This window comes from Acanthochromis polyacanthus, chromosome 2 (assembly GCF_021347895.1).
Source record: "Acanthochromis polyacanthus isolate Apoly-LR-REF ecotype Palm Island chromosome 2, KAUST_Apoly_ChrSc, whole genome shotgun sequence".
In the NCBI taxonomy this organism is placed as follows: Eukaryota; Metazoa; Chordata; class Actinopteri; family Pomacentridae; genus Acanthochromis; species Acanthochromis polyacanthus.
In genome coordinates this window covers 7,553,147-7,573,361 of record NC_067114.1, presented here as the reverse complement: position 1 = coordinate 7,573,361, position 20,215 = coordinate 7,553,147, and the positions used below count along the sequence as shown (strand labels likewise).

The 20,215-nt window shown below is 38.1% G+C and overlaps 1 protein-coding gene across 2 annotated transcripts in view; it reads left to right on the top strand.

The window, feature by feature from the left end:
* gpc6a (glypican 6a) overlaps positions 1 to 8,866 on the top strand; it is a 157,440-nt gene extending 148,574 nt beyond the window's left edge. For both annotated transcript variants that reach the window (XM_051940990.1, XM_051940981.1), the window contains one exon: positions 2,724 to 8,866. In XM_051940990.1, the coding sequence (XP_051796950.1) occupies positions 2,724 to 2,947 (224 nt within the window). In that variant the 3' untranslated portion in view covers positions 2,948 to 8,866. The remainder of the gene's footprint in view (positions 1 to 2,723) is intronic.
* The last annotated feature ends 11,349 nt before the right edge of the window (positions 8,867 to 20,215 follow it).

Sequence of the window (20,215 nt, the reverse complement as noted above, 5' to 3'; positions counted from 1 at the left end):
GACATGCAAGTCTTTTACAATGAGGTTTGTGGTTAACTTTGACACACGGATTTGCGCCACTGAACAGCAGCAAACTGTCTCGACAGCAATGGAGAGTCCCAAACAGAAGAAACGATCATAGCTCATTAGCTTTGTTCTAACATCCAACAATTACCCTTCCCTCTGTCAGACTCTTCCAAAAAAGAAGCAGGTTTTGTAGTTATGAGGCAGGTGTACATGGAACAAATACGGCCCTGGAATATGCATGAACATATTGTCCCACTGGAAAGCTTGTCTGGTTGCCAGCTATTTTAGATCACTAGATACAGACGCCATGCAGGTGGTCACTAATAAGGTGTTTAGTTTATGTACAAACAAATCTTTATCACCATTTATTTTTTTCAATTTGACTGACCTTACTAAAATAAATCTGGGCCTTGAACATGTGCAGACTCCATCAGTTCCCTCTCCTTTTAAGACAAGATTTGAATAAAAGGTTCAATGACTGCCCCTATTAAAAGCAGGACTACACACTCACATACACATGTCCGGAAAGTTAACAATCGCCAGTTAAACTCAGCATGTTTTTGGACAGCGGGAGGACGCTGGAGAACCCAGTGAGAACCCAGTGAGAACCCACACTACACAGGAAGAACATACAAACTCCACACAGAAAGATCGGGACACGATCTTCTTCTAGCTGTGAGGAGAATGTGCTAAACAGTAACCATCTTTCCTTTTGCAAAGAGGACAAAGTTCTCTTCATTCTGGGGACGGGAAAAAAGTCGCACAGAGCCAAATCTGGCGAGCGGAGAGCAATGGTTGGTTCAGCCAAAAAACTTGTGTGTTTTCGATGCACTCAGATGGAGCACATGCATCAGTTCAGCTCATTAGCAACAAATGTCCTCAGGAAGCTGCAGCAGAACTCAGTGTTGGCAGGCTGACGCTGAATTCACAGTGCACAACCCTGTGAATGTTAAACAAAGCAGCGAGCATGCTCTAGGTCACGCTGCTAACCTGATGCACCTCTTAGGTCTTGGAGACTGCAGGCTCTTCCACTGAAAACTGCTGTTTGTTCTCTGGGTTGTAGCCACAGATCCATTAATGTCACTGGGGATGATTCTCAACATGACGGTTGGGTCAAATTTGATGTTTGCTCTCTGCATCAGTTTGAGGCAGGACCACTGGGAGCGGTGTACTGCTGAACAAGAAGACTATTCTAAATTAAAATAGAGTACATTTTATGCTTTTTATAGATGAGTTTCTCAACTTCTTGAGTGCACCTTGTGCATCCGTTGTCACTTTTGTAGAAATAACTGAATCAGTGAGTAAACACATGCTTGTGTACCAAGTGTAATGAGTAATGAAGTTCCTGAAGCACATTCAAAAAAGTCTGTGAAATTTAAAACATTATCATATTTCACCATTCTTTTCTCAGTATGCGACAATTACTATGCATTGCTTTTAACATAAGGTTTTGGTTCATTACAGAAGATGCAATCAAAAAGTTCTGTGTCTTCACAAACTGCAAGCTGCAGCGGATTTAAATTTGGGTGCCATCCACTTCAATGTAGTCTCCTTGCGCAGCTCCCAGCGGTGCTGTCACACTTGGAACACTCCCCGTTTTGTAAAAAGCATGTCAAGCACCGTCTCCAGCGGGCATTTAATGTCCATTGTGTCAAAATGGTGACCCTTCAACTTGAATTTCATTTTGGGGAATAGGAAGAAGTTGCAGGGAGTCAAATCTAGGGAAGCAGGCAGACAGCATGACGACTGTGCTGTTGTGGCCAAAAAAACAGAAACACAACCACTGAGCTGAGACTGGGCACACAATGCAGCTGAAGCACCCTCATGGCATAACACAAAAAAAGTGTGTCCCACAGGTTTTGATGTTGACAGCGCACTGTCATCCATCATTGAATTTCACATGACAGTTACTGATCAAAGAAGTTGCACGCACTCGACGCATGCCAAGAGTCTCAGAAATTTTTGATCGCACCTCATGAAAGATTTTCTTTCGTTGTGGCATTTTAGGTCTGCGTCATACTCAGGGGATTAGCCAGGTGAAAAGTGATCTTTCTCTGGCTCCAACACTGAGGAAAACTTGACAGTATTATCATATTTTAATCAAACAAGATTTCACTGGAATTTCATTTTATTGGGAAACTAATGAATTAGTTTCTAACAAGTTGCAGTCCACTCTTTTGCAACAGAGAAGCAGCTTAACCAACCTTAGGAACCTTCAGGCATAAGTTACGGCAGACCCAATGTGAAAACTGAAAACACAGCTTTTTACTTTGTTGTGAAGAGCTTTTTAAAAGAACACAAAAGCCACAGAAACAATGTTTTTCTTTTTTGCAAATAGTTTGCTGTTTTAGAGTGAACCTTACAAACAAAGCTTGACCTTAACTGAATGGAACATGTTGAACCAGCAGACTAAAGTTACAACTGAACTGAAGGAAGTCAGAATCAGTTCCAAACCAAAGCAGTGTTACAACCATGATGCGATCATTTACAGATGCATATGCTGAAGTGCTATTGCATTGCTTTGCTTAGAGCAATGTGAGCTGCCAAACTCTTAACAGCACCGTATTTTAGTGGGACATGGAGGTGGGCTTTGCTGTGCTACTTCCTGGTGTGACTCTATATTTTCACTTCCCCGTTTGCCTTGGAACTAACTATTAGCTGCTTCAAATTGCATTATTTTTATGCAAATTCTAATTTGTGTGATTTTGTCGCTGCAGGTGACGAGGGCAGCAGCTCTGGCAGTGGCAGTGGCTGCTCTGACGGCTGCACAACAGAATTTATTTTTGTTGGAACAGAGGCTCCAGTGATCGGAGCCGACAGAAGCGACGAACGCGCAGCAGCCGCAGCCGCAGGCAAGTCGCTTTCCTGCGGACCCTCTACACTGCTGGTGATGACCGCCCTCACATTCCCACTTTGGGCAATGCAGACTCAATGGAGATAATATAGTGTGGCCCAATCACTGACTTCTATACTGTTGCGTAACAGTATGTTTAACAGCAAGTTATACTGCTGTTCCCTCACTGGACATGTAGAACCTCCTGGAAACCTGTCAAGAATGGCTTACTGTATGGTATGGTAGGGTTGGAAGTGAGTGCAGTGCTGCATCCTGCTTGTCCCCCAAAGAATGCTCGGTGCCATCAGTGAACAAGCTTTCACATCTCTGAAACAAACAAACAAAAACAAAAAAAGCAAATGTGGTGTTTTCTCATTATTCTAAAGTGAGTTTTGAAAAACATGTTTCTCTTTTAGGAAATGAAACGAATCTCAAGATGGTTCTGTCAGTGATTTTACTGATAAAGGGGAATCTATTTTTCTTTTCCTTTGTACGATGAAGTGAAAAACATGACAACCATGTTATCCTATTAGTCGTCTCCCCCTCAAACAAAAGCAGAAAGTTTTACTGTGTGCATGCGTGGATATGATGTTAACTGACAAAAACATTTTTAGTTTCATTTTGGTTTTGGTTTGTTTTAAATGCAGGCTACACAGCTTTGGATTGGCTGGTACAGGATTGTACAGTGCTAGCAGTTCACCTGGTTTCCCGTTCCCGGTCATATCAGTGTGGCTTCAGGAAGCAGCAGGTCTTGCAGCCACTTTATTGTTGCACATTTGATTATTTCTAAGGAAGTGCTAATGTACTGCACTAAGCGAACTACTTTGCACAGATTATTTTTGTTGGCTTCATAAGTTTATAAAGCTACAGGAAACATCCACCCCATAGAGAAAAGTTCTATATTTTCAGATCATTTAACTGATTGTATTGTACTTATAAGCAGTTACAGTATGTATTTCACTGGAGCATACTGTAATCTTATTGGCTTAGTTAATGGCTACATTCTATTTTATAAATGTATTTCTTTTTACAAATTATCTGACCGTCTGTAAAGTAAAAACAAAACAAACAGAAAAAGAACATTTCTGCAACAACACTAAGCCATTATACTAAAATTGCCTGCTAATAATGTTCAGTTACCTGATTTACTCTCTTCTGTTTGGGTAGTTAATATGCACTTACATGGTTCCTTTTATTCTCAGAGGAGTGATATGAGGATTATGCTAATGAAAATTTAACTTCATTTATTTTCTTGTATCTCACACATTATTCATTTAGAATTATGATTTATTTTGTTTGGGTTTTTTTTGTTAGTTGTTCATATTACATATATTAAGGGTTCCAAATCCTAGTTTCTCTCAGCTTACAAGCAACTCACATCTGAAGCATCATACCGAAATTAGCATGTTCTTGTTGAGAACCAACTCCTACAGGCTGTATATGTGGTCATATATTCTTATAGCATGTACAAAATGTCAGCAGGGTGCAAAGGTTAGAAGGTTATGGCTTTCTCTTTGAACAAGTGTTACTATTCATAACCTTCATTCTGTCCCCTCCAGGCTTTGATCTTTCAGTGGCTCCTGAGGCTTAAGGAGCAAAGCAAAACGCTTGCCCAGTGGCCATAGAGGAAAGGTAGCCTCCAAAAATGTTGCAGGTATAGTCTTGAAATAAACAAAGGACCAAATGTTTGAAAATGTTACATAAAAGCAAGCCTCTGAGGCATCCACCCTCCTGCTAGAGTGTGCCTGGAGGACCCAAAGCCATCAGCTCATAAGCACTGAAATGTTTTCACAATACACAGGTCCCTTATCTCAACAGGGACCTTGCCTAAATGCATCGCTGGAACAAATTAATAGCTACTGGAAGCATCTCAAAGAGACTCTGTTTCACATAGCAAGGCAAGCATAGGACTTAAGAAGGGAAGAATGGGGGGGGGCGCACAAAGGGTACAAGCACAAAGTTTGCTCCAGCAGTGTGGAGCACTATATAAGAAATGGAGAATGATCTCCAAATCTTCTATTCTTTCAACCTTCGTACATTCCTGTTAGCAGCTAAAGTTTCATTTTTTGCACAGATGTTGTGCATACTTCAAGTAAATTTCCACAAAATTGTCAAAAGAAAATTAAAATCAATGCCCATTTCAATACAATGCTGTCATGTTTGTATTAAAAGTTAAGCACTGAGACATAAGGGAAATCTGTCCTCGATGTGTTAATATGATTTACAAAAAAGACCCTGAACACCAGAGGAAGCTCCCTCAGCACAACAGTTGATCTCCATCATCTTACTCCTTGCAGAAATCGCTTTAGGAGAAGGCGACTGAACAGCAGCCTCCCACTCACTCACTGTTGCGTAAATCCTAATTGTAAAAAGCATCAGAGGCTTCGAAACCAAAGCTCAAAGAACACTGGAATGATTAACACAAGGTCCTACCTAGACAGAAAGTCCAGGCAGTTGCATTTAATCTGTTCTTAGTTTGCACAATTAAGGACCTGCGTGTCTGAGGTGAATACTCAGGCATAAATTAAAACAAAATGTGACTAAGTGAAACGGAAACAGACTTACTGAATAAGTCATGATGTATAAGAAGATTGTGACCAGAAGCTCTTTAGAAGAGACGAAAATGGGGGTATTTAGAAACATTGGATGTGTGGACAAAAGAGGAGACTGTAACCTTCATCGAGTTTTTACATAAAACAAGCATATAAATGCCAACTTGTTTATCATTGTTTCTGAATGGCTTTCTGTTTTTGAGTCGACCGCTTCTCTTTTGATTGTCATTTTTTTGTGCCTTCTTCAACAGCTGAATGTCAATCGCAGTAGAGTTTTGACACTGTCAACTGTTTATCTCAGTGCCCAGCTTCTAATATTGACAAAAATGGATGGAAAATGACACAAGTTGCATGATCTTTAGCCAGTTTTGTGGAAATTTACTTAAGACGTGCACTTCATCCACATAGTGTACCTCATTTACTGTCCAACACTTTGAGTGTCCAAATTCTGGAATTTTTTTCTATGTAGTGCCCTCAAAACTGTTAAATTCTAGCAATGCGCAACATTAGACAAATATCAAAATGGCAACCAGGTGATCTGAAATGTACACTGGCAGTCAATAGAAACTTTGAGACCATATTTTTCAACATAATTTTTATTTTGAAGCCCGAAACTGGATTTTCTTCATATGAATCATTTGTTTAGCATATTGGCATACAGAAACAAAAATCTGAAGTTTCAAGAATGATTTCAAAATAAAGAATTTCACAAAAGAAAACGGCACCTGCCAAACACAAAGTCACAACAGTCAATACCGAGTATGGCCTCCATTTGCTTCGATGCAGGCAGCAATCCGTCGGCGCATGCTTTGGACCAGGCTTCTGATTGTGGGTTGGGAACAGCCCATACGCCTGGCTACATCACTGTAGCTCAAACCGGCCTCCACCATACCCAGTGCCCGGAGACGTTGCTCATGTGATAGACGCAGCATGATGCTGTTCACTGGACTAACAATGGTGGCCTTTTTTGGGCCTTTATATAGGCCTTCAAACCCATTCTCACATTGTGCAGACACTCACTGAGTATTGCTTGGTGTGTATTTGGTTCACTTTTGCAAAGTGACCAACCCATGTGCAGTGAATCATGACAAAACGACAACTCATGATTATCTCAACTACCAGGGCACTAGATCATCAGTAAATCCACAATGAATAATTACAACCCCCCTACAAGTAGAATTCTGCCTACATTTCTACCTCAAGGTTTCTATTGACTGTCAGTATAGATAATTTGCAAATACATGGAATCAGGTGCCTAGATAGCTAAGCAGTTTGAACAGGTGACTCATGAACAGGGGCTGTAGTCCCTGACGCTGCGGCATGGATTCAATTCCCCGCTCACAGCCCTTTGCTGCAGGTCTACCCCCCCCCCCCCCCCCCCCCCCCCCCAATTCTTCTCCTTACTTTCCTGTTTGCATCTTCACTAATTTGTCAAAAACCTAATTGTGTGGAATCAGAATTGATATTCATGCAGTTGTGTTCATTATATAAGGACTAATGAAAGAATCAGGGATCGATTTTGAACACTGCAGGGTACTCACCAGTAACACCAGATAAAGAATGGGAGACCTTCTCACTTCACACCCCTTTACGAAGATCATAACTTGTTGGCCTAAAAGACTTAAAATGCAGTTTATAGATGGACACCAGAGCTCACTGTAGCTATGTTAGGAAGCAATGCCTTAGTCATAGAAGTCCATTCCATTGAAGGTCAAAGCCTATATGAGATAGAACCATGACTGCAATGGAAACTTTGCAAATGAACATAATTGACCCATCTCTCTAAATCTAAAATGGTAATTATGCAGAATTACATGGGTTCCACTCTTTCCCACTTGTCTCTTCATATGTATGTTTTGAATAACTTGAGTGTCCTCTGCCAGTTCATGGTGCACAGAGAGCCCTAGCTGTGTCTGACGAGTGAAAACAAACGAGTCTGAACTCACTTCATTAGCAAAAGCATCAGCTGGTGCTATTTCAGTGGGTCAGACAGATGAGACAGGTGGGAGGACATCCAGCTGTAACTGTTTGCAGCGTGCTGAATGTTGAATCAAATACCATTAAAGTAACTAGCTGTCGGTCCTAATGTGCAATGCCAGTTTTCCTGATCTGCTAGAATTTATCCACCCAGGAGTATAATCCCGGACAGAAGATAATTGCAGTGAAAAGAGGTTTCATGTAAAAATCATGATCTGTTCGATGGAGCCGTCGGACTAGTGAAGTGCAGACTCATAATTCAATCTTAATTCTGGACATTTACATTTCTCAGAGAATATCTACACTTAATACTGAATGTTCAGATTTTCACTAATAGGTGTTATTGTCAGCGTTTTTATTTTGATGTTACATGTATTGTTCTCTAAAACTAGACTCAATTGGACAGTAATAGTTGCATTCTGATGATCTCTGTGCTATGATAATGTTAGAATTGGCAGAAATATACAGTATACAAGAGGAAGATTTGTAGAAAAAAGTACAAGTTGGTGAGTTTTGTATTGCTGCAGTCCAACACAGCCACATAAACTCACTTTTAAAGTATTAGAAAACATTGTGGGGGCAGATATTTCTGAGTCAGGGTCAGTGGTGAAGCGGAACGATCGGTACAGTATGCGCTTGATAATAAGCTGAAGTTAGCGGTGTGGTTTCAGATACTGGCATTGTTTAAGATTTGGCACCGCTGCCTTGTCTGTGAGGTTTAAAAAACATGTTTTTTTTCAAACACTAAAAACTCAGAAAGCATCTGCAGCCATACAAAGGTCGAATGCACCCATTAGGGCCTCTGCAAAATCCGTGATTGCAGCAAGAGTTTTGGATGAGCGAGGATGAAGCAGTGCTTTACTGGTGCTCTTGAAATACAGTAAAGAAAGTGAATTGGGAAAGAATGTTTCGGAAATTGGTTCGGTTTCTCCAAAGAGCTTGTATCTGTACAAACAACAGCTTGTGCTTGTGTTTTCTCATTACGACAAGCTGTGTTACCCTGGACAGACATACAGAGTATCACTATTTGACATCATTCATCGCTTAACCTATTTTGCCTTTGAGCCATATTTCTTATTATTAATTTCTGTCTCGTTCTTTCTCTGGAATTTCAAAAACTGAAAAAAAAGAGTATAATCCTGGTTGGTTGAGTTGTTTTTTTTTTTTTTTCCCAAAATGTTTAGAACAAAATTTGTTATGCAAGATCTCCATTTTGATGTTAATCGTTGCTGCACTTTTGCTAAAACATATGCCGTGAGTGTGGTACTGTTGTGATTTGCTAAATCCGTGAACTAAGGAGCACATTAATGATTTTTGGAGGTGTCAGTGCACGCTGTTTCGAGTGTTTTGGGGGAACTGAAGTTGATGGTTATACAAGCAGACATGCCTTACCATTTTTTTAAAAGACTAAAATGGATTGCTTATTTGGCTTTTGTTACACATTCTTGTATACAGAAAATAATACAATGGTAATAATAAACATTTTATTAAAAAAAGACCTGATTTCCTGTAATTTTTGTCTGTTGTGTATCCATTTATATTGTTATCTCGATTGTTCAGGATGTAAGGAAAACAGTCTTGTTAAGATCACAGAAAGCCTTAACTTTTTTAAACTACATGTAAAAACCTCAGCTGATGCATGGAAAAGTAGTTTTTTTTGTATTCATAATGAATTGTCTAATCCTGTTTCTTTCCACTCAGAGTTGTATATAAGTTTAACATAAAAAGTGATACATGATAAATGTCGATCAGCTTAAGTTAAACCCTGCACACAGACAAGCCTGCAAACTCTTTCCCTGAGACCACAAAGATTCTGGATAGAGATTCTTCAAATTTGAATAAATTTGATTAGAAGTTAGGTCCAGAAGCTGAAGCTTTTGTAAATTTCAAGGTTTTGGACAATGCAACTTTTCAGGTTTGACAGAAACTGATCGCATTCATGAAAATACAATCACAGCTTACAAATGCGAACATAACTTTTTTGCTAAAGGTTGACTTTGTCATGCCTGTGGTGGATCTGGTGTTGCCAGGCTGTATGACCTCCTCTAGACTGGGATATGTGTTTAAGAACTGTGTACTACAGGCTATTTGAAGCAGTCAAATCTAGTGCCTGTACCCACATTCCCACAGAAGTGTACCTGAAGTGGTGCATTTTATGTCAGTCAGCAATGATTGGTTTGCTAGAAAAGTGAATCAACTGCAGCAACAGCAACACCATATGAGGGTACTTCAAAAAGTTCTCTGCCTTTTGTGTAAACAAGGGGCATGACTCCCATTTTGGGGCATAACGTTATATTATAAAGTCTTATATGACTATCCACTAACACTCAAATGTTTGATGCAATCAAAGAAAGAATGACGGGAAAGCTTCGATCTGGCATGCTGTCGCTTCAGGACAGTGCATCCGTCCACATTGCACAGGTAGCAAAAGCCGCTAAATGGTGTTTTGAACTGTTGCCCCCATGCACCTTACTGAACCACCTGTGCTGTGTGGACATGTGGACAGCATGCCGGATCGAAGCTTTCCTCTCCTTGCAAAGAAATAATGATATAAAGCTGTATAGTACACAAGTCATGCCCCAAAATGGGAATTTGAGCAGAAAATTTTTTGAAGCCCTTGTAGCTGACAGCTAGTAAGACTATGGCAGAATAACATAAGAGGTCCTGATCCTACAGATACAACGGAAATTTGCTGTTAAGAGGAAGGATTAGGGTCTTAAAAAGAAAACAATCGAAAACAACTACAGATTACTACTGGTGTGGCTTTCAGTTTAAAGAAGGGCAGATATGACTGTCGACCGCACCAGAAGAAGGAGTTAAAAGTTTTCAACTGCAGGTTTAAGGTTAGAACAATATTTTGTAAAACATGTTGGTGCATGTCCGTCTGTATCAATGTAAATCTGTCTAATGTAAATGTCTAAACATGCTTCATAACTGAGCATTGTTTGGATAATGTGATGATTTCTGTTTTTATGGAAATTTAATGAATTACAATTAGCAGAAATTTTGACTTACAATACAAAAAGCACAGGCTTTACGTTTTGCTTTGTGCAATGACAGTGTGAAAATGATCCACCTGGCACAATATCAGAATGTTCAAATCAAGAAAGCTAAATAGAAGATGGTAAGTTTTTTTTTTAATTTACTTGTTATTGTCCTGCTGTGACATCTCTAAAAGAAGTATATCACCTCAGACTTACAAGCTTTTATTGTTGTCTTGAGCATAGACTGATCATGCAAAGCCAACATCTGAAATACTCATCTATAAATATAGATGAAGAAACCACATGGCAGGACTAAAATACAAGTATTTACTATTAATTCCACTGTTAAACCTGGTATTGTTATGTCTGTCATAGTCAGAGATTTAGCTTGTATTCTAACAAACCCACCGAAGATTTTCAGTACATTTTGTTTTATATCTGAATGTTCAGTAGATAGGGAGAAAAGAAAGTGTAATTTTTTCCTAACGGCTCTGTGAAAGAAGTAAAATTAGTTTGCCAACTGAGATGACAGATTGTGTCAAGATTTGAGTGAAAATATTTACATGTCCAATTATTTGAGGGGAGATTACGATGTAAGACGCCAAATTTCAGTTTCATTCGCTCCACTAAAACACCAGATTACAGAGGAGGTACTCTTTTGTATGCTAATGCATTTTAGAGGAGGCTGAGCTGTTATTGTTCAAGGCTAAATTAAAGACCATTGCTTATGAAATGACTCCCTTTCTTCAAAAAAAAAGTGCCTAAAAACTAATGAACTCAAATAAACCATATTAAAAACAGGCTCTTTTCTGTCTTGTCTTTGAGCTAATTTGCATCATCTCAATACTTATTCACTTTTCTCACCTGTTTTGCTTCTGTCTTTGTTCTCACCTATTATCGTAATATTCTTTTAGAAATTGCTTTGAGCATTAAGAATGTAACAAAAAAAATCATCCGTGCTGTATTATAAGACTTAATTTGGAACTAGGAGTTAAACAGTCAAACTGAATGAAAGGTATTACTGCAACAGACTGCATGTGACACCACGGATGAAAGAAATAATACATTTTGTCACATAAATGTAAGCATACAGCCCTCACGTATATTTATGTATTAGTATGAAGTCTTTTTAAAAGCTCCAGCATCTGTCTGTCCATCACCATGTTTTCCTTTAACGTGCATGTGTTAGCAGCAGATTACAGAGCCTGGATTCTAGAAATTTAATGAAATGTAAATACTCAGTCCCCCTCAAGATAAAAGCGCCAGCAACACCAGCGAAAGATTACCTGCAGGAAAAAAGAAAACGGGCAGAAAAACAGGTAGCGTCGAGCTTTGTCAAGCACAGTTGAGATTAACGTATTAGCTGTTCTCTGTAATCGAGCAGCCGTCAAACCTGGCTCAGTCAGGGGTGGATCCAGATTAATTTTTTTTTTTTTTTTTTTTGGGGGGGGAGGGGGGGGGGCACAGGGGGGTACAACAGATGTTTTGGAGGGGCCACCGAAAAGTTGCAAGGAAAAAATGAAAGCTGCAACCGACCTCTCACTTTTAAAAAGTATTTTTCATGTTGTTGTTTTTTTTGGCTCTTTAACCCAATAGGAAAGCTGTATATGACCTTTTCATTTCGGACTGTTAACATTCAAATTATGATGGACTTCTTTCCTTGTTTATGTGAAATACAACATCATTAGCTGCAGCATCTGCCTGTTATGTAAAACTAGTAAGCTCAACAACAGTATACTAAGGGCAATTAAGTGACAAATATTGTACAAGAACAGCAGTATATACATGGGATTGGTCAAAGCTCGAAAAAAGGGTCAAAAATGTCAACAAGAACAGGGTCGGGAGTGATCAGACGTGGAAGAAAGCTGAAAAAGAGAAGATTGCAGCATCAGAAGGTAGTTTTCAACTTTCTTTGTTAACTTTCAGCTTCAACTTTAAACTAAATTTCCTTCACTAAGCCAGGCTCTGGACTTCCAGTAAGCTGTGTTCCTATTGGCTGTCCAGGTGGCTGCATGGTGTTATCAGGAACACCTGAGCAGCTCAGTGTCTTCCTGCTTTATGTCTGCAGTCAAACATTTCCTCTGCTTCTCTTCACTGAACCGGGGTTTTGCTCCATTGCTTTAGTTTTTTTAGGCGTTGGCTTGCAGCTTGCAGCTTCCAGCAGTAAAATTGTCTTTAATGTGTTTCTTTGTGTGTTTTAGGGCTTTGTACTGGATAGCTGTCTTGGTAAATGTGGTTCTTGAGCCACAGTTAGCACATGGTGCTAATGTGTGCAGTGATTAGTGGATTTGGTGCAGCTGAGTTGTGTCTTTATCTTGGCTGTAGTGAGTCTTCAGAGGTTTTTGGTCAGACACATTCTGTATTCTTGTTTGTGAACCAACGCTGGTTGTCCAGAAGGTAAGCGTTCTTGTCCTGATTCTCTGTTTAAAGAGCTTCTCTGGTAGGCTGCAGAAGACTTAAGCGTTTGGGTTGTGCCAGTTTGGTTTCTGTACATTTTCATTTGGACGACTGTCTTGAGGCCCCTCCATGTGGTTTAGTGAGGTTTTCTGTAACAGTTCTACAAAGCAACCTGCAGCAGAAGAGACTTGGATAGTTTTTAGGAAGTTCTGGAGACCAGACTTTAGAGCAGCAGAAACATTTGTCAGCAGTTTGAGCAGGAGAAGGTGAGCTTGAGAGTAGAAATGAGAAGGAAACCTTCTTGACCCGTGTGGTGAGGTCCTGTACAGAGAGTTTGAGCAGGTTGTGAAGAGTCTGTAGTTCTTGATCTGAAAGCACCAGAGTCGACTCATTAAAGGAGAAAACAGGAGATACTGCTGGTTCTTCTGTTGCTCTGCAGTTTCCTTAGACTGAATATCAAGTTTCTATTTTAAATGATTTACTGTGTGAGCCCAAGAAGACTTCAATAAACTCCCTCATCCCCTGGACACAACATTTTAATACCATGTTGTCTTTTTTTTTATGTTTTTGAGTTTTAATCATAAGTTTTAGCATAGTTTTTCCTCTTTGCTTGTGAAGTCTTGTCATCTGTGTGAAAGGTGCTAAAGAAATAAAGTTGAATTGATAAACTGAATAACTAACCCATGATTGTGACAACAGAAGTATTTTTATTGTGATTTAAGGGTTTGTTTCATTTTTAAGGTTGGGGTTAAAATCTTGACAGAAAAAGATTAAAGAAATAAACTACATTAAAAAAGCAACTAAATCAACGGAAAAAACATTTAATACAATAAAACTTTTTAAAAAGAGAATTAAACATTAAATACAATTCAATTATATTAAACAGACAAAATATTTAATTAGATAATTAAACAGAAGATACAGAACATGTAATTATGAAATTAAACATTGAAGAAGAAATATTTTAGACAAACATTTAAAAATACAATTAAATGAATATTAAACATTTTTAAAAAATACAAAACATTTAATTAGATTATTAAACCTTTAAAAAGACAAAACATTGAATTAAATGTTTAATTAGAAAATTACATCTTAAAGACAAAACTTTAATTACGAATTAAACAGAAAATACAATGAAGAATTTAAAAAGAAAATTAAACATTAAAAGGTGGTAAAACATTTAAAAAGAAAAACCTTAAAGATTTAATCTAAAAATGAAACAATGGGAAAGAAAAGAAAATTTTTCAAACAAGCCAATAAAACATTTGGAAAAAAACAACAATTAAATATTAAAAAGACAAAACATTTCAAAATCAAATCGGATAGTAGAAAAGAATAAAAGGTGAGAAAAGAGCAAAACTAAGCATTTAAGAAGAATCAAACTAAAGACAAAACATTTGAAAAGACACCAGTTAGACTTTAGAAGATCAAATTAAACAGAAGAGACAACAAAACGATCAAAAAGAGCAAAAACAGATAAAGGTCTTAAAATGTTTTCTAGTCGGAAATGAAAACATCAAGTTGTTTCTTCAAACATTTCCTCTTTCTATATTCTTGGTTTGATCGTGGACAGATTTACTAAGAACTCATTCAAGAAAATTGCTTTCCAGATAAAGTCTACTAGTAGTTGAAGGCATCGATCAAACTAATGTTACCTTCTGATCTCCACAAACTTTACTGTTCAGTGAAGAGAATCGAAGTTTGTTCAGGATTTCTAAAGAACCCACAGGTGAAGGTCTGAGAAGAACTCAGATGGATGGTCTAAATGTGAAATCAAGACTCATGGTCACAAGTTAAAGGCTTCTGTTAACCAGAAAGTTCAAACTAACAGAGGAGTACTGAGAAACTTTTAAAATTTCAGTCCTCGGACTGTCTAAAGGTTCAAACTAACAGTGAACTACTCAGGAACTTAGAAGATTTCAGTCCTCAGACTGTGTGAAAGCTCAGGTCCTGAGGACTCGGGAGGTCTGGAGGCTTTGGAAAGTCTTGGAACTGAGGGTTCAACCCTCCAGCACAAAGGCTGAAGTCCAACCTCCTGAGAAAAATGGTCGAGTCGAGACTCGAGTTAAAAAAACCCCGAAAATGACAAAAAATAGATGATAAATGCGCAAAAAACAGAAAAATTCATTTCTGAGTGAGTAGCTCAGGGGGTAAGAAAAGTGACTACCAGGTGGAAGGTAGCAGGTTCAAGTCCCACCACTGGCATTTGTCTTTGTCTAAGTTTTTCAGAAAAATTAAAAAGGGTCTGTTCTTGAACTGGCAACCAGCAGCTCCATAGGCAAACCCTTAACTCGCTGAGCTACAGATCAGATAAAAAGAAAAACTCTTTGACATTGCAGTTTCTGTTCCTAATAAAGTGACCACATGGGTGGAGCCAAGGTGGAGTCTGGGTGGAGTCAGGGTGGAGAGTAGGCGGGGAGGTGGGTGATGGCTTCTCCCCTCTACTCCCCCACCTCCCCCCACCTGACAAGTTTTTCGAGTCTTGATGGGTTTTCCCGAGTTTCTTGAGTTTCTACGAGGTCGGAGGCAGAACAAGTTGTCCTGAAGAGGTATTGAAGTTGGCGAGGATGGAGTGATTTTATACAGCGACTAGAAGGAAGACGACTAGAAGAGCACGTCTTCAACCACCATCCCTAAAATCCATGGAGTCGGCTCAAGAGAAATGAAGGGAGGACAACTTTTATCAACCTCCATCCAGATGTTCAACTTGATCTCTTTACTTTGAGATTTTTAGCACCACAAACCTTTAGTATCACACTTTATCATTTATTAGGAATTTAATGGAATCCACCACCACATTTAGGTTTTGGTTTGTAACTTAATTCTTGTAGTCGTGGGACTGCAGGATTTAAAACTATTCCTTCTATTTGACCTCATGTTTATTACTTTTAGTGGAGGAAGTTATTTTAATTGTTGATTAGTCTCTTAAAAACCAAATAATAAATGGGATTTATCAAGAGGTTTAAATTGTTTAAACACTAAATCTGAAGCATCTCATCACTATTGGAAATTTTAAAAGCCATATGAAGGCTCTTGCAGCAGCTAATTTTCACACTTGTTTTAATGTAAATTCTTAATCCTGTGTTTAATCCTAGCATGTATTTTATTTATTTTGTTGAATGAGTTAGTGTTGTTTGTTTTTAATTGTTGCAATTGTAATGTTCCTCTGGCTGTTGTCTTGGCCAGGCTTCCCTTGGAAAAGAGGTCAGTGTATCTCAACGGGACCGACCTGGTTAAATTTGATTCGCATGTTTGATTTGGCCAAAGTTTTACGTCGGATGCCCTTCCTGACACAATCCTCTGTATTTATCTGGGCTTGGGACCGGCACAATAAGACACTGGCTTGTGTCCCCTTGCGGCTACATTATCGACCTGGTTAAATAAAGGTTTAAAAAAAATAAAAAAAATAAAAAATTGCTGACTTTGCCATGTTTTAAATATGAAAAAAATATATAAAAATAAAGCGTCTTGAGACAATTTAACCTGTATTTGGCGTTATATAAATAAAATTGAATGTATCTTGTAATGTTGGAGTTATTCAGCCATATATGTTGGAAAACACATTTTCTTTGTTTAATAGTCTGTTGATTGTTTTCTCCAGTAATTCATTTCTTGTTTTGGTTTATAAAATGTCAAAACCAAATATATTCAGCTTACTGTCATAAAAACCAAAAAGATTTACATTCATGATGCAGGAATCAGGCAGTTTTTCACTTTTTATCTTAGTTTAGTCAGAAAGATAGTTGATAATGTGTGAATTGTTGCAGCTTGTGAGCCGTAGAAGGTTTTAAACTTTGGGGCAGAGGGTCAAAAACATTTAGAAACCAACATTAACAAAACACTCAAAGATTTTAACATCATTAAAGGGAAATTCAACTTTGGCATATGGCACCGATCATTAAATTATCATTTATTATTTTATTAGTCCTTCAGTGTCTGTTGGACCATTAAGCGGAAGGACTAAAGTATTCAACTGAAAACTGATAAAAACAAGACAACAGACAGTAAAACTGTCTGTGGAAAATGTGCTTCTGCTCCACCAATAAATACCCAAAAACTAAAACAAACTTTGTGGAAGTGTTGTCTTTAGTGATTTTTTTAATAAATAGCAAATATGAGGCTTTTATTTTTCTGGAAGTAAAAGGAAACATTGTTTATCTGTAGTTTCGCTAATTTTAGCTGCATTTTCACCATGTTCTGACAGATCATTTTGTTACAATAAAATAGCTGCACTTTCTTTGTATATTTGGTCGTTTGTTATGTTGCTGCTGTTTCATTGCAATTATATTTTCATAATATCACTATAAATACAGATAATTCAAAAGAAAAAAACTCCCTCTGAAATACTCAATGAACTGATACGTCATCTAGTGTTAAACTAAATAAGAATTCTTAATAATAGAAAATGTAACTGACTGAGCTGTATTAATTAAATCAAGATATTTCAAAGTGAAAGAAGCACAGCATTGACTGAAAGATTCCAGTCAATTAAACTTTAAATTCATTTACCAAAGAAAATCATCCTTTAATGACTAACCTTAAAAAGACCAACTTTTTTTTTAAACATAGCTGCAAAGTAAAAGTTTCACTCTAAACATGAATCGCTGATGAACATTTAATGGCATCAAGTAAATTATTATGAGGAAACAGATATCCATTTCTAAAATTTCTATCAAATCTGTTTATGTCTATAAAATATACTGGACATCAATAAAAATGTCGGCATAGTGAAATATATGAAGTCCACCTGCATTTATACATCATATTGATGTTTAAATAACAGGAATTGCAGCCTACGTTCAGTAAAGTCAGCGAAAGTAGGAATAAACAACGTTCCCAGGCTTCTCTGACAAAATAAAAGCCGTGATATGTTTTACGGAAAAATTACATGATTTCAAAAATGTGACTTTGAAAATGTAAATCAAACTGTAATGCGCGTTAGCTAGCTGCTCCACTTGCTCTGAATATTTCTTTTTCTCATCTTTGTCAAGCTCAAATGAAAAATTAATCCATATTCTGGCTACATTACCGACAACAGCATCCATGGAGCGAGCCGAAGTTAGCCGACCTAGCAGAAATGCTAATGAGGTCTGCTCTGGCGCGGATTATTACCGTTACTCATATGTAGCTTCTAAAATAAATCCTGCCCAAGACACATAGCTGTAGCTCCGTTTCAGTGTGAGGTCTAATGTTTCTCTGTGTGATTGTGTCTGACTTCCTCTAATAAAATCCTCCTGTTCAGTTTGAGCTGCAGCCATATATATATATATATATATATATATATATATTTACACACGTGGACAAAATTGTTGGTACCCCTCAGTTAAAGAAGGAAAAACCCACAATTCTCACTGAAATCACTTGAAACTCACAAAAGTAACAATAAATAAAAATTTATTGAAAATTAAATAATCAAAATCAGCCATCACTTTTGAATTGTTGATTAACATAATTATTTAAAAAAACAAACTAATGAAATAGGGCTGGACAAAAATGATGGTACCCATAACTTAATATTTTGTTGCACAACCTTTTGAGGCAATCACTGCAATTAAATGATTTCTGTATTTGTCAATGAGCGTTCTGCAGCTGTCAACAGGTATTTTGGCCCACTCCTCATGAGCAAACAGCTCCAGTTGTCTCAGGTTTGATGGGTGTCTTCTCCAAATGGCATGTTTCAGCTCCTTCCACATATGTTCAATGGGATTCAGATCTGGGCTCATAGAAGGCCACTTTAGAATAGTCCAACGCTTTTCTCTCAGCCATTCTTGGGTGTTTTTGGCTGTGTGTTTTGGATTGTTGTCCTGTTGGAAGACCCATGACCTGCGACTGAGACCAAGCTTTCTGACACGAGGCAGCACATTTCTCTCCAGAATGCCTTGATAGTCTTCAGATTTCATCGTACCTTGCACACTTTCAAGACACCCTGTGCCAGATGCAGCAAAGCAGCCCCAAAACATTACTGAGCCTCCTCCATGTTTCACCGTAGGGACAGTGTTCTTTTCTTCGTATGCTTGGTTTTTGAGTCTATGAACATAGAGTTGATGTGCCTTACCAAAAAGCTCCAGTTTGCTCTCATCTGTCCAAAGGACATTCTCCCAGAAGCTTTGTGGCTTGTCAACATGCATTTTTGCAAATTCCAGTCTCGCTTTTTTATGAGTTTTTTTCAGCAGTGGTGTCCTCCTTGGTCGTCTCCCATGAAGTCCACTTTGGCTCAAACAACGACGAATGGTGCGATCTGACACTGATGTACCTTGGCCTTGGAGTTCACCTTTAATTTCTTTGGAGGTTGCTCTGGGCTCTTTGGATACAATTCCAACGATCCGTCTCTTCAATTTGTCATCAATTTTCCTCTTGCGGCCACGTCCAGGGAGGTTGGCTACTGTCCTGTGGGTCTTGAACTTCTGAATAATATGAGCCACTGTTGTCACAGGAACTTCAAGCTGTTTAGAGATGGTCTTATAGCCTTTACCTTTAAGATGTTTGTCTATAATTTTTTTTCGGATGTCCTGGGACAATTCTCTCCTTCGCTTTCTGTTGTCCATGTTCAGTGTGGTACACACCTTTTCACCAAACAGCAGGGTGACTACTTGTCTCCCTTTAAATAGGCAGACTGACTGATTATGAGTTTGGAAACACCTGTGATGTCAATTAAATGACACACCTGAGTTAATCATGTCACTCTGGTCAAATAGTTTTCAATCTTTTATAGAGGTACCATCATTTTTGTCCAGGCCTGTTTCATTAGTTTGTTTTTTTTTAAATAATTATGTTAATCAACAATTCAAAAGTGATGGCTGTTTTTGATTATTTAATTTTCAATAAATTTTTATTTATTGTTACTTTTGTGAGTTTCAAGTGATTTCAGTGAGAATTGTGGGTTTTTCCTTCTTTAACTGAGGGGTACCAACAATTTTGTCCACGTGTGTATATATATATATATATATATATATATATATATATATATATATATATATATATATATATATATACATATATATATATATATACTGATTCATATCTATACTCACTAGTCTGGTCCAATGCAGTCTCCATGATGACGTTTCACAAGTACATGAGAACGCAAGTATGGACAGTTACTTACTGAGAAATGGTCGTAGTATACTTACCGCAAAGGTTCAAAGCTGATCATCTTCTCCTCCGGCATCAGGAAACGTCTTCAAAGCTTCTTCAAATCCAAACGAAATACAAACAAAAGATCAAACTAACGTCATTGGTGCATTCAAGTGCAGTGGGGAGCGTCGGAAATCGGAGTATCAGTAATGTAAATTTTCAACGAAATTTTTTTTGGGGGGGACACATGGGGTGGCCAATCAGATCACAGGGGGGCTACTCGCCCCCCCCAACACACACACACACACACACACACACACACACACACGGAATATCCGCCATTGGGCTCAGTGTCACATTTTGTCAGGCGAGACAGCAGAATGCCTGGC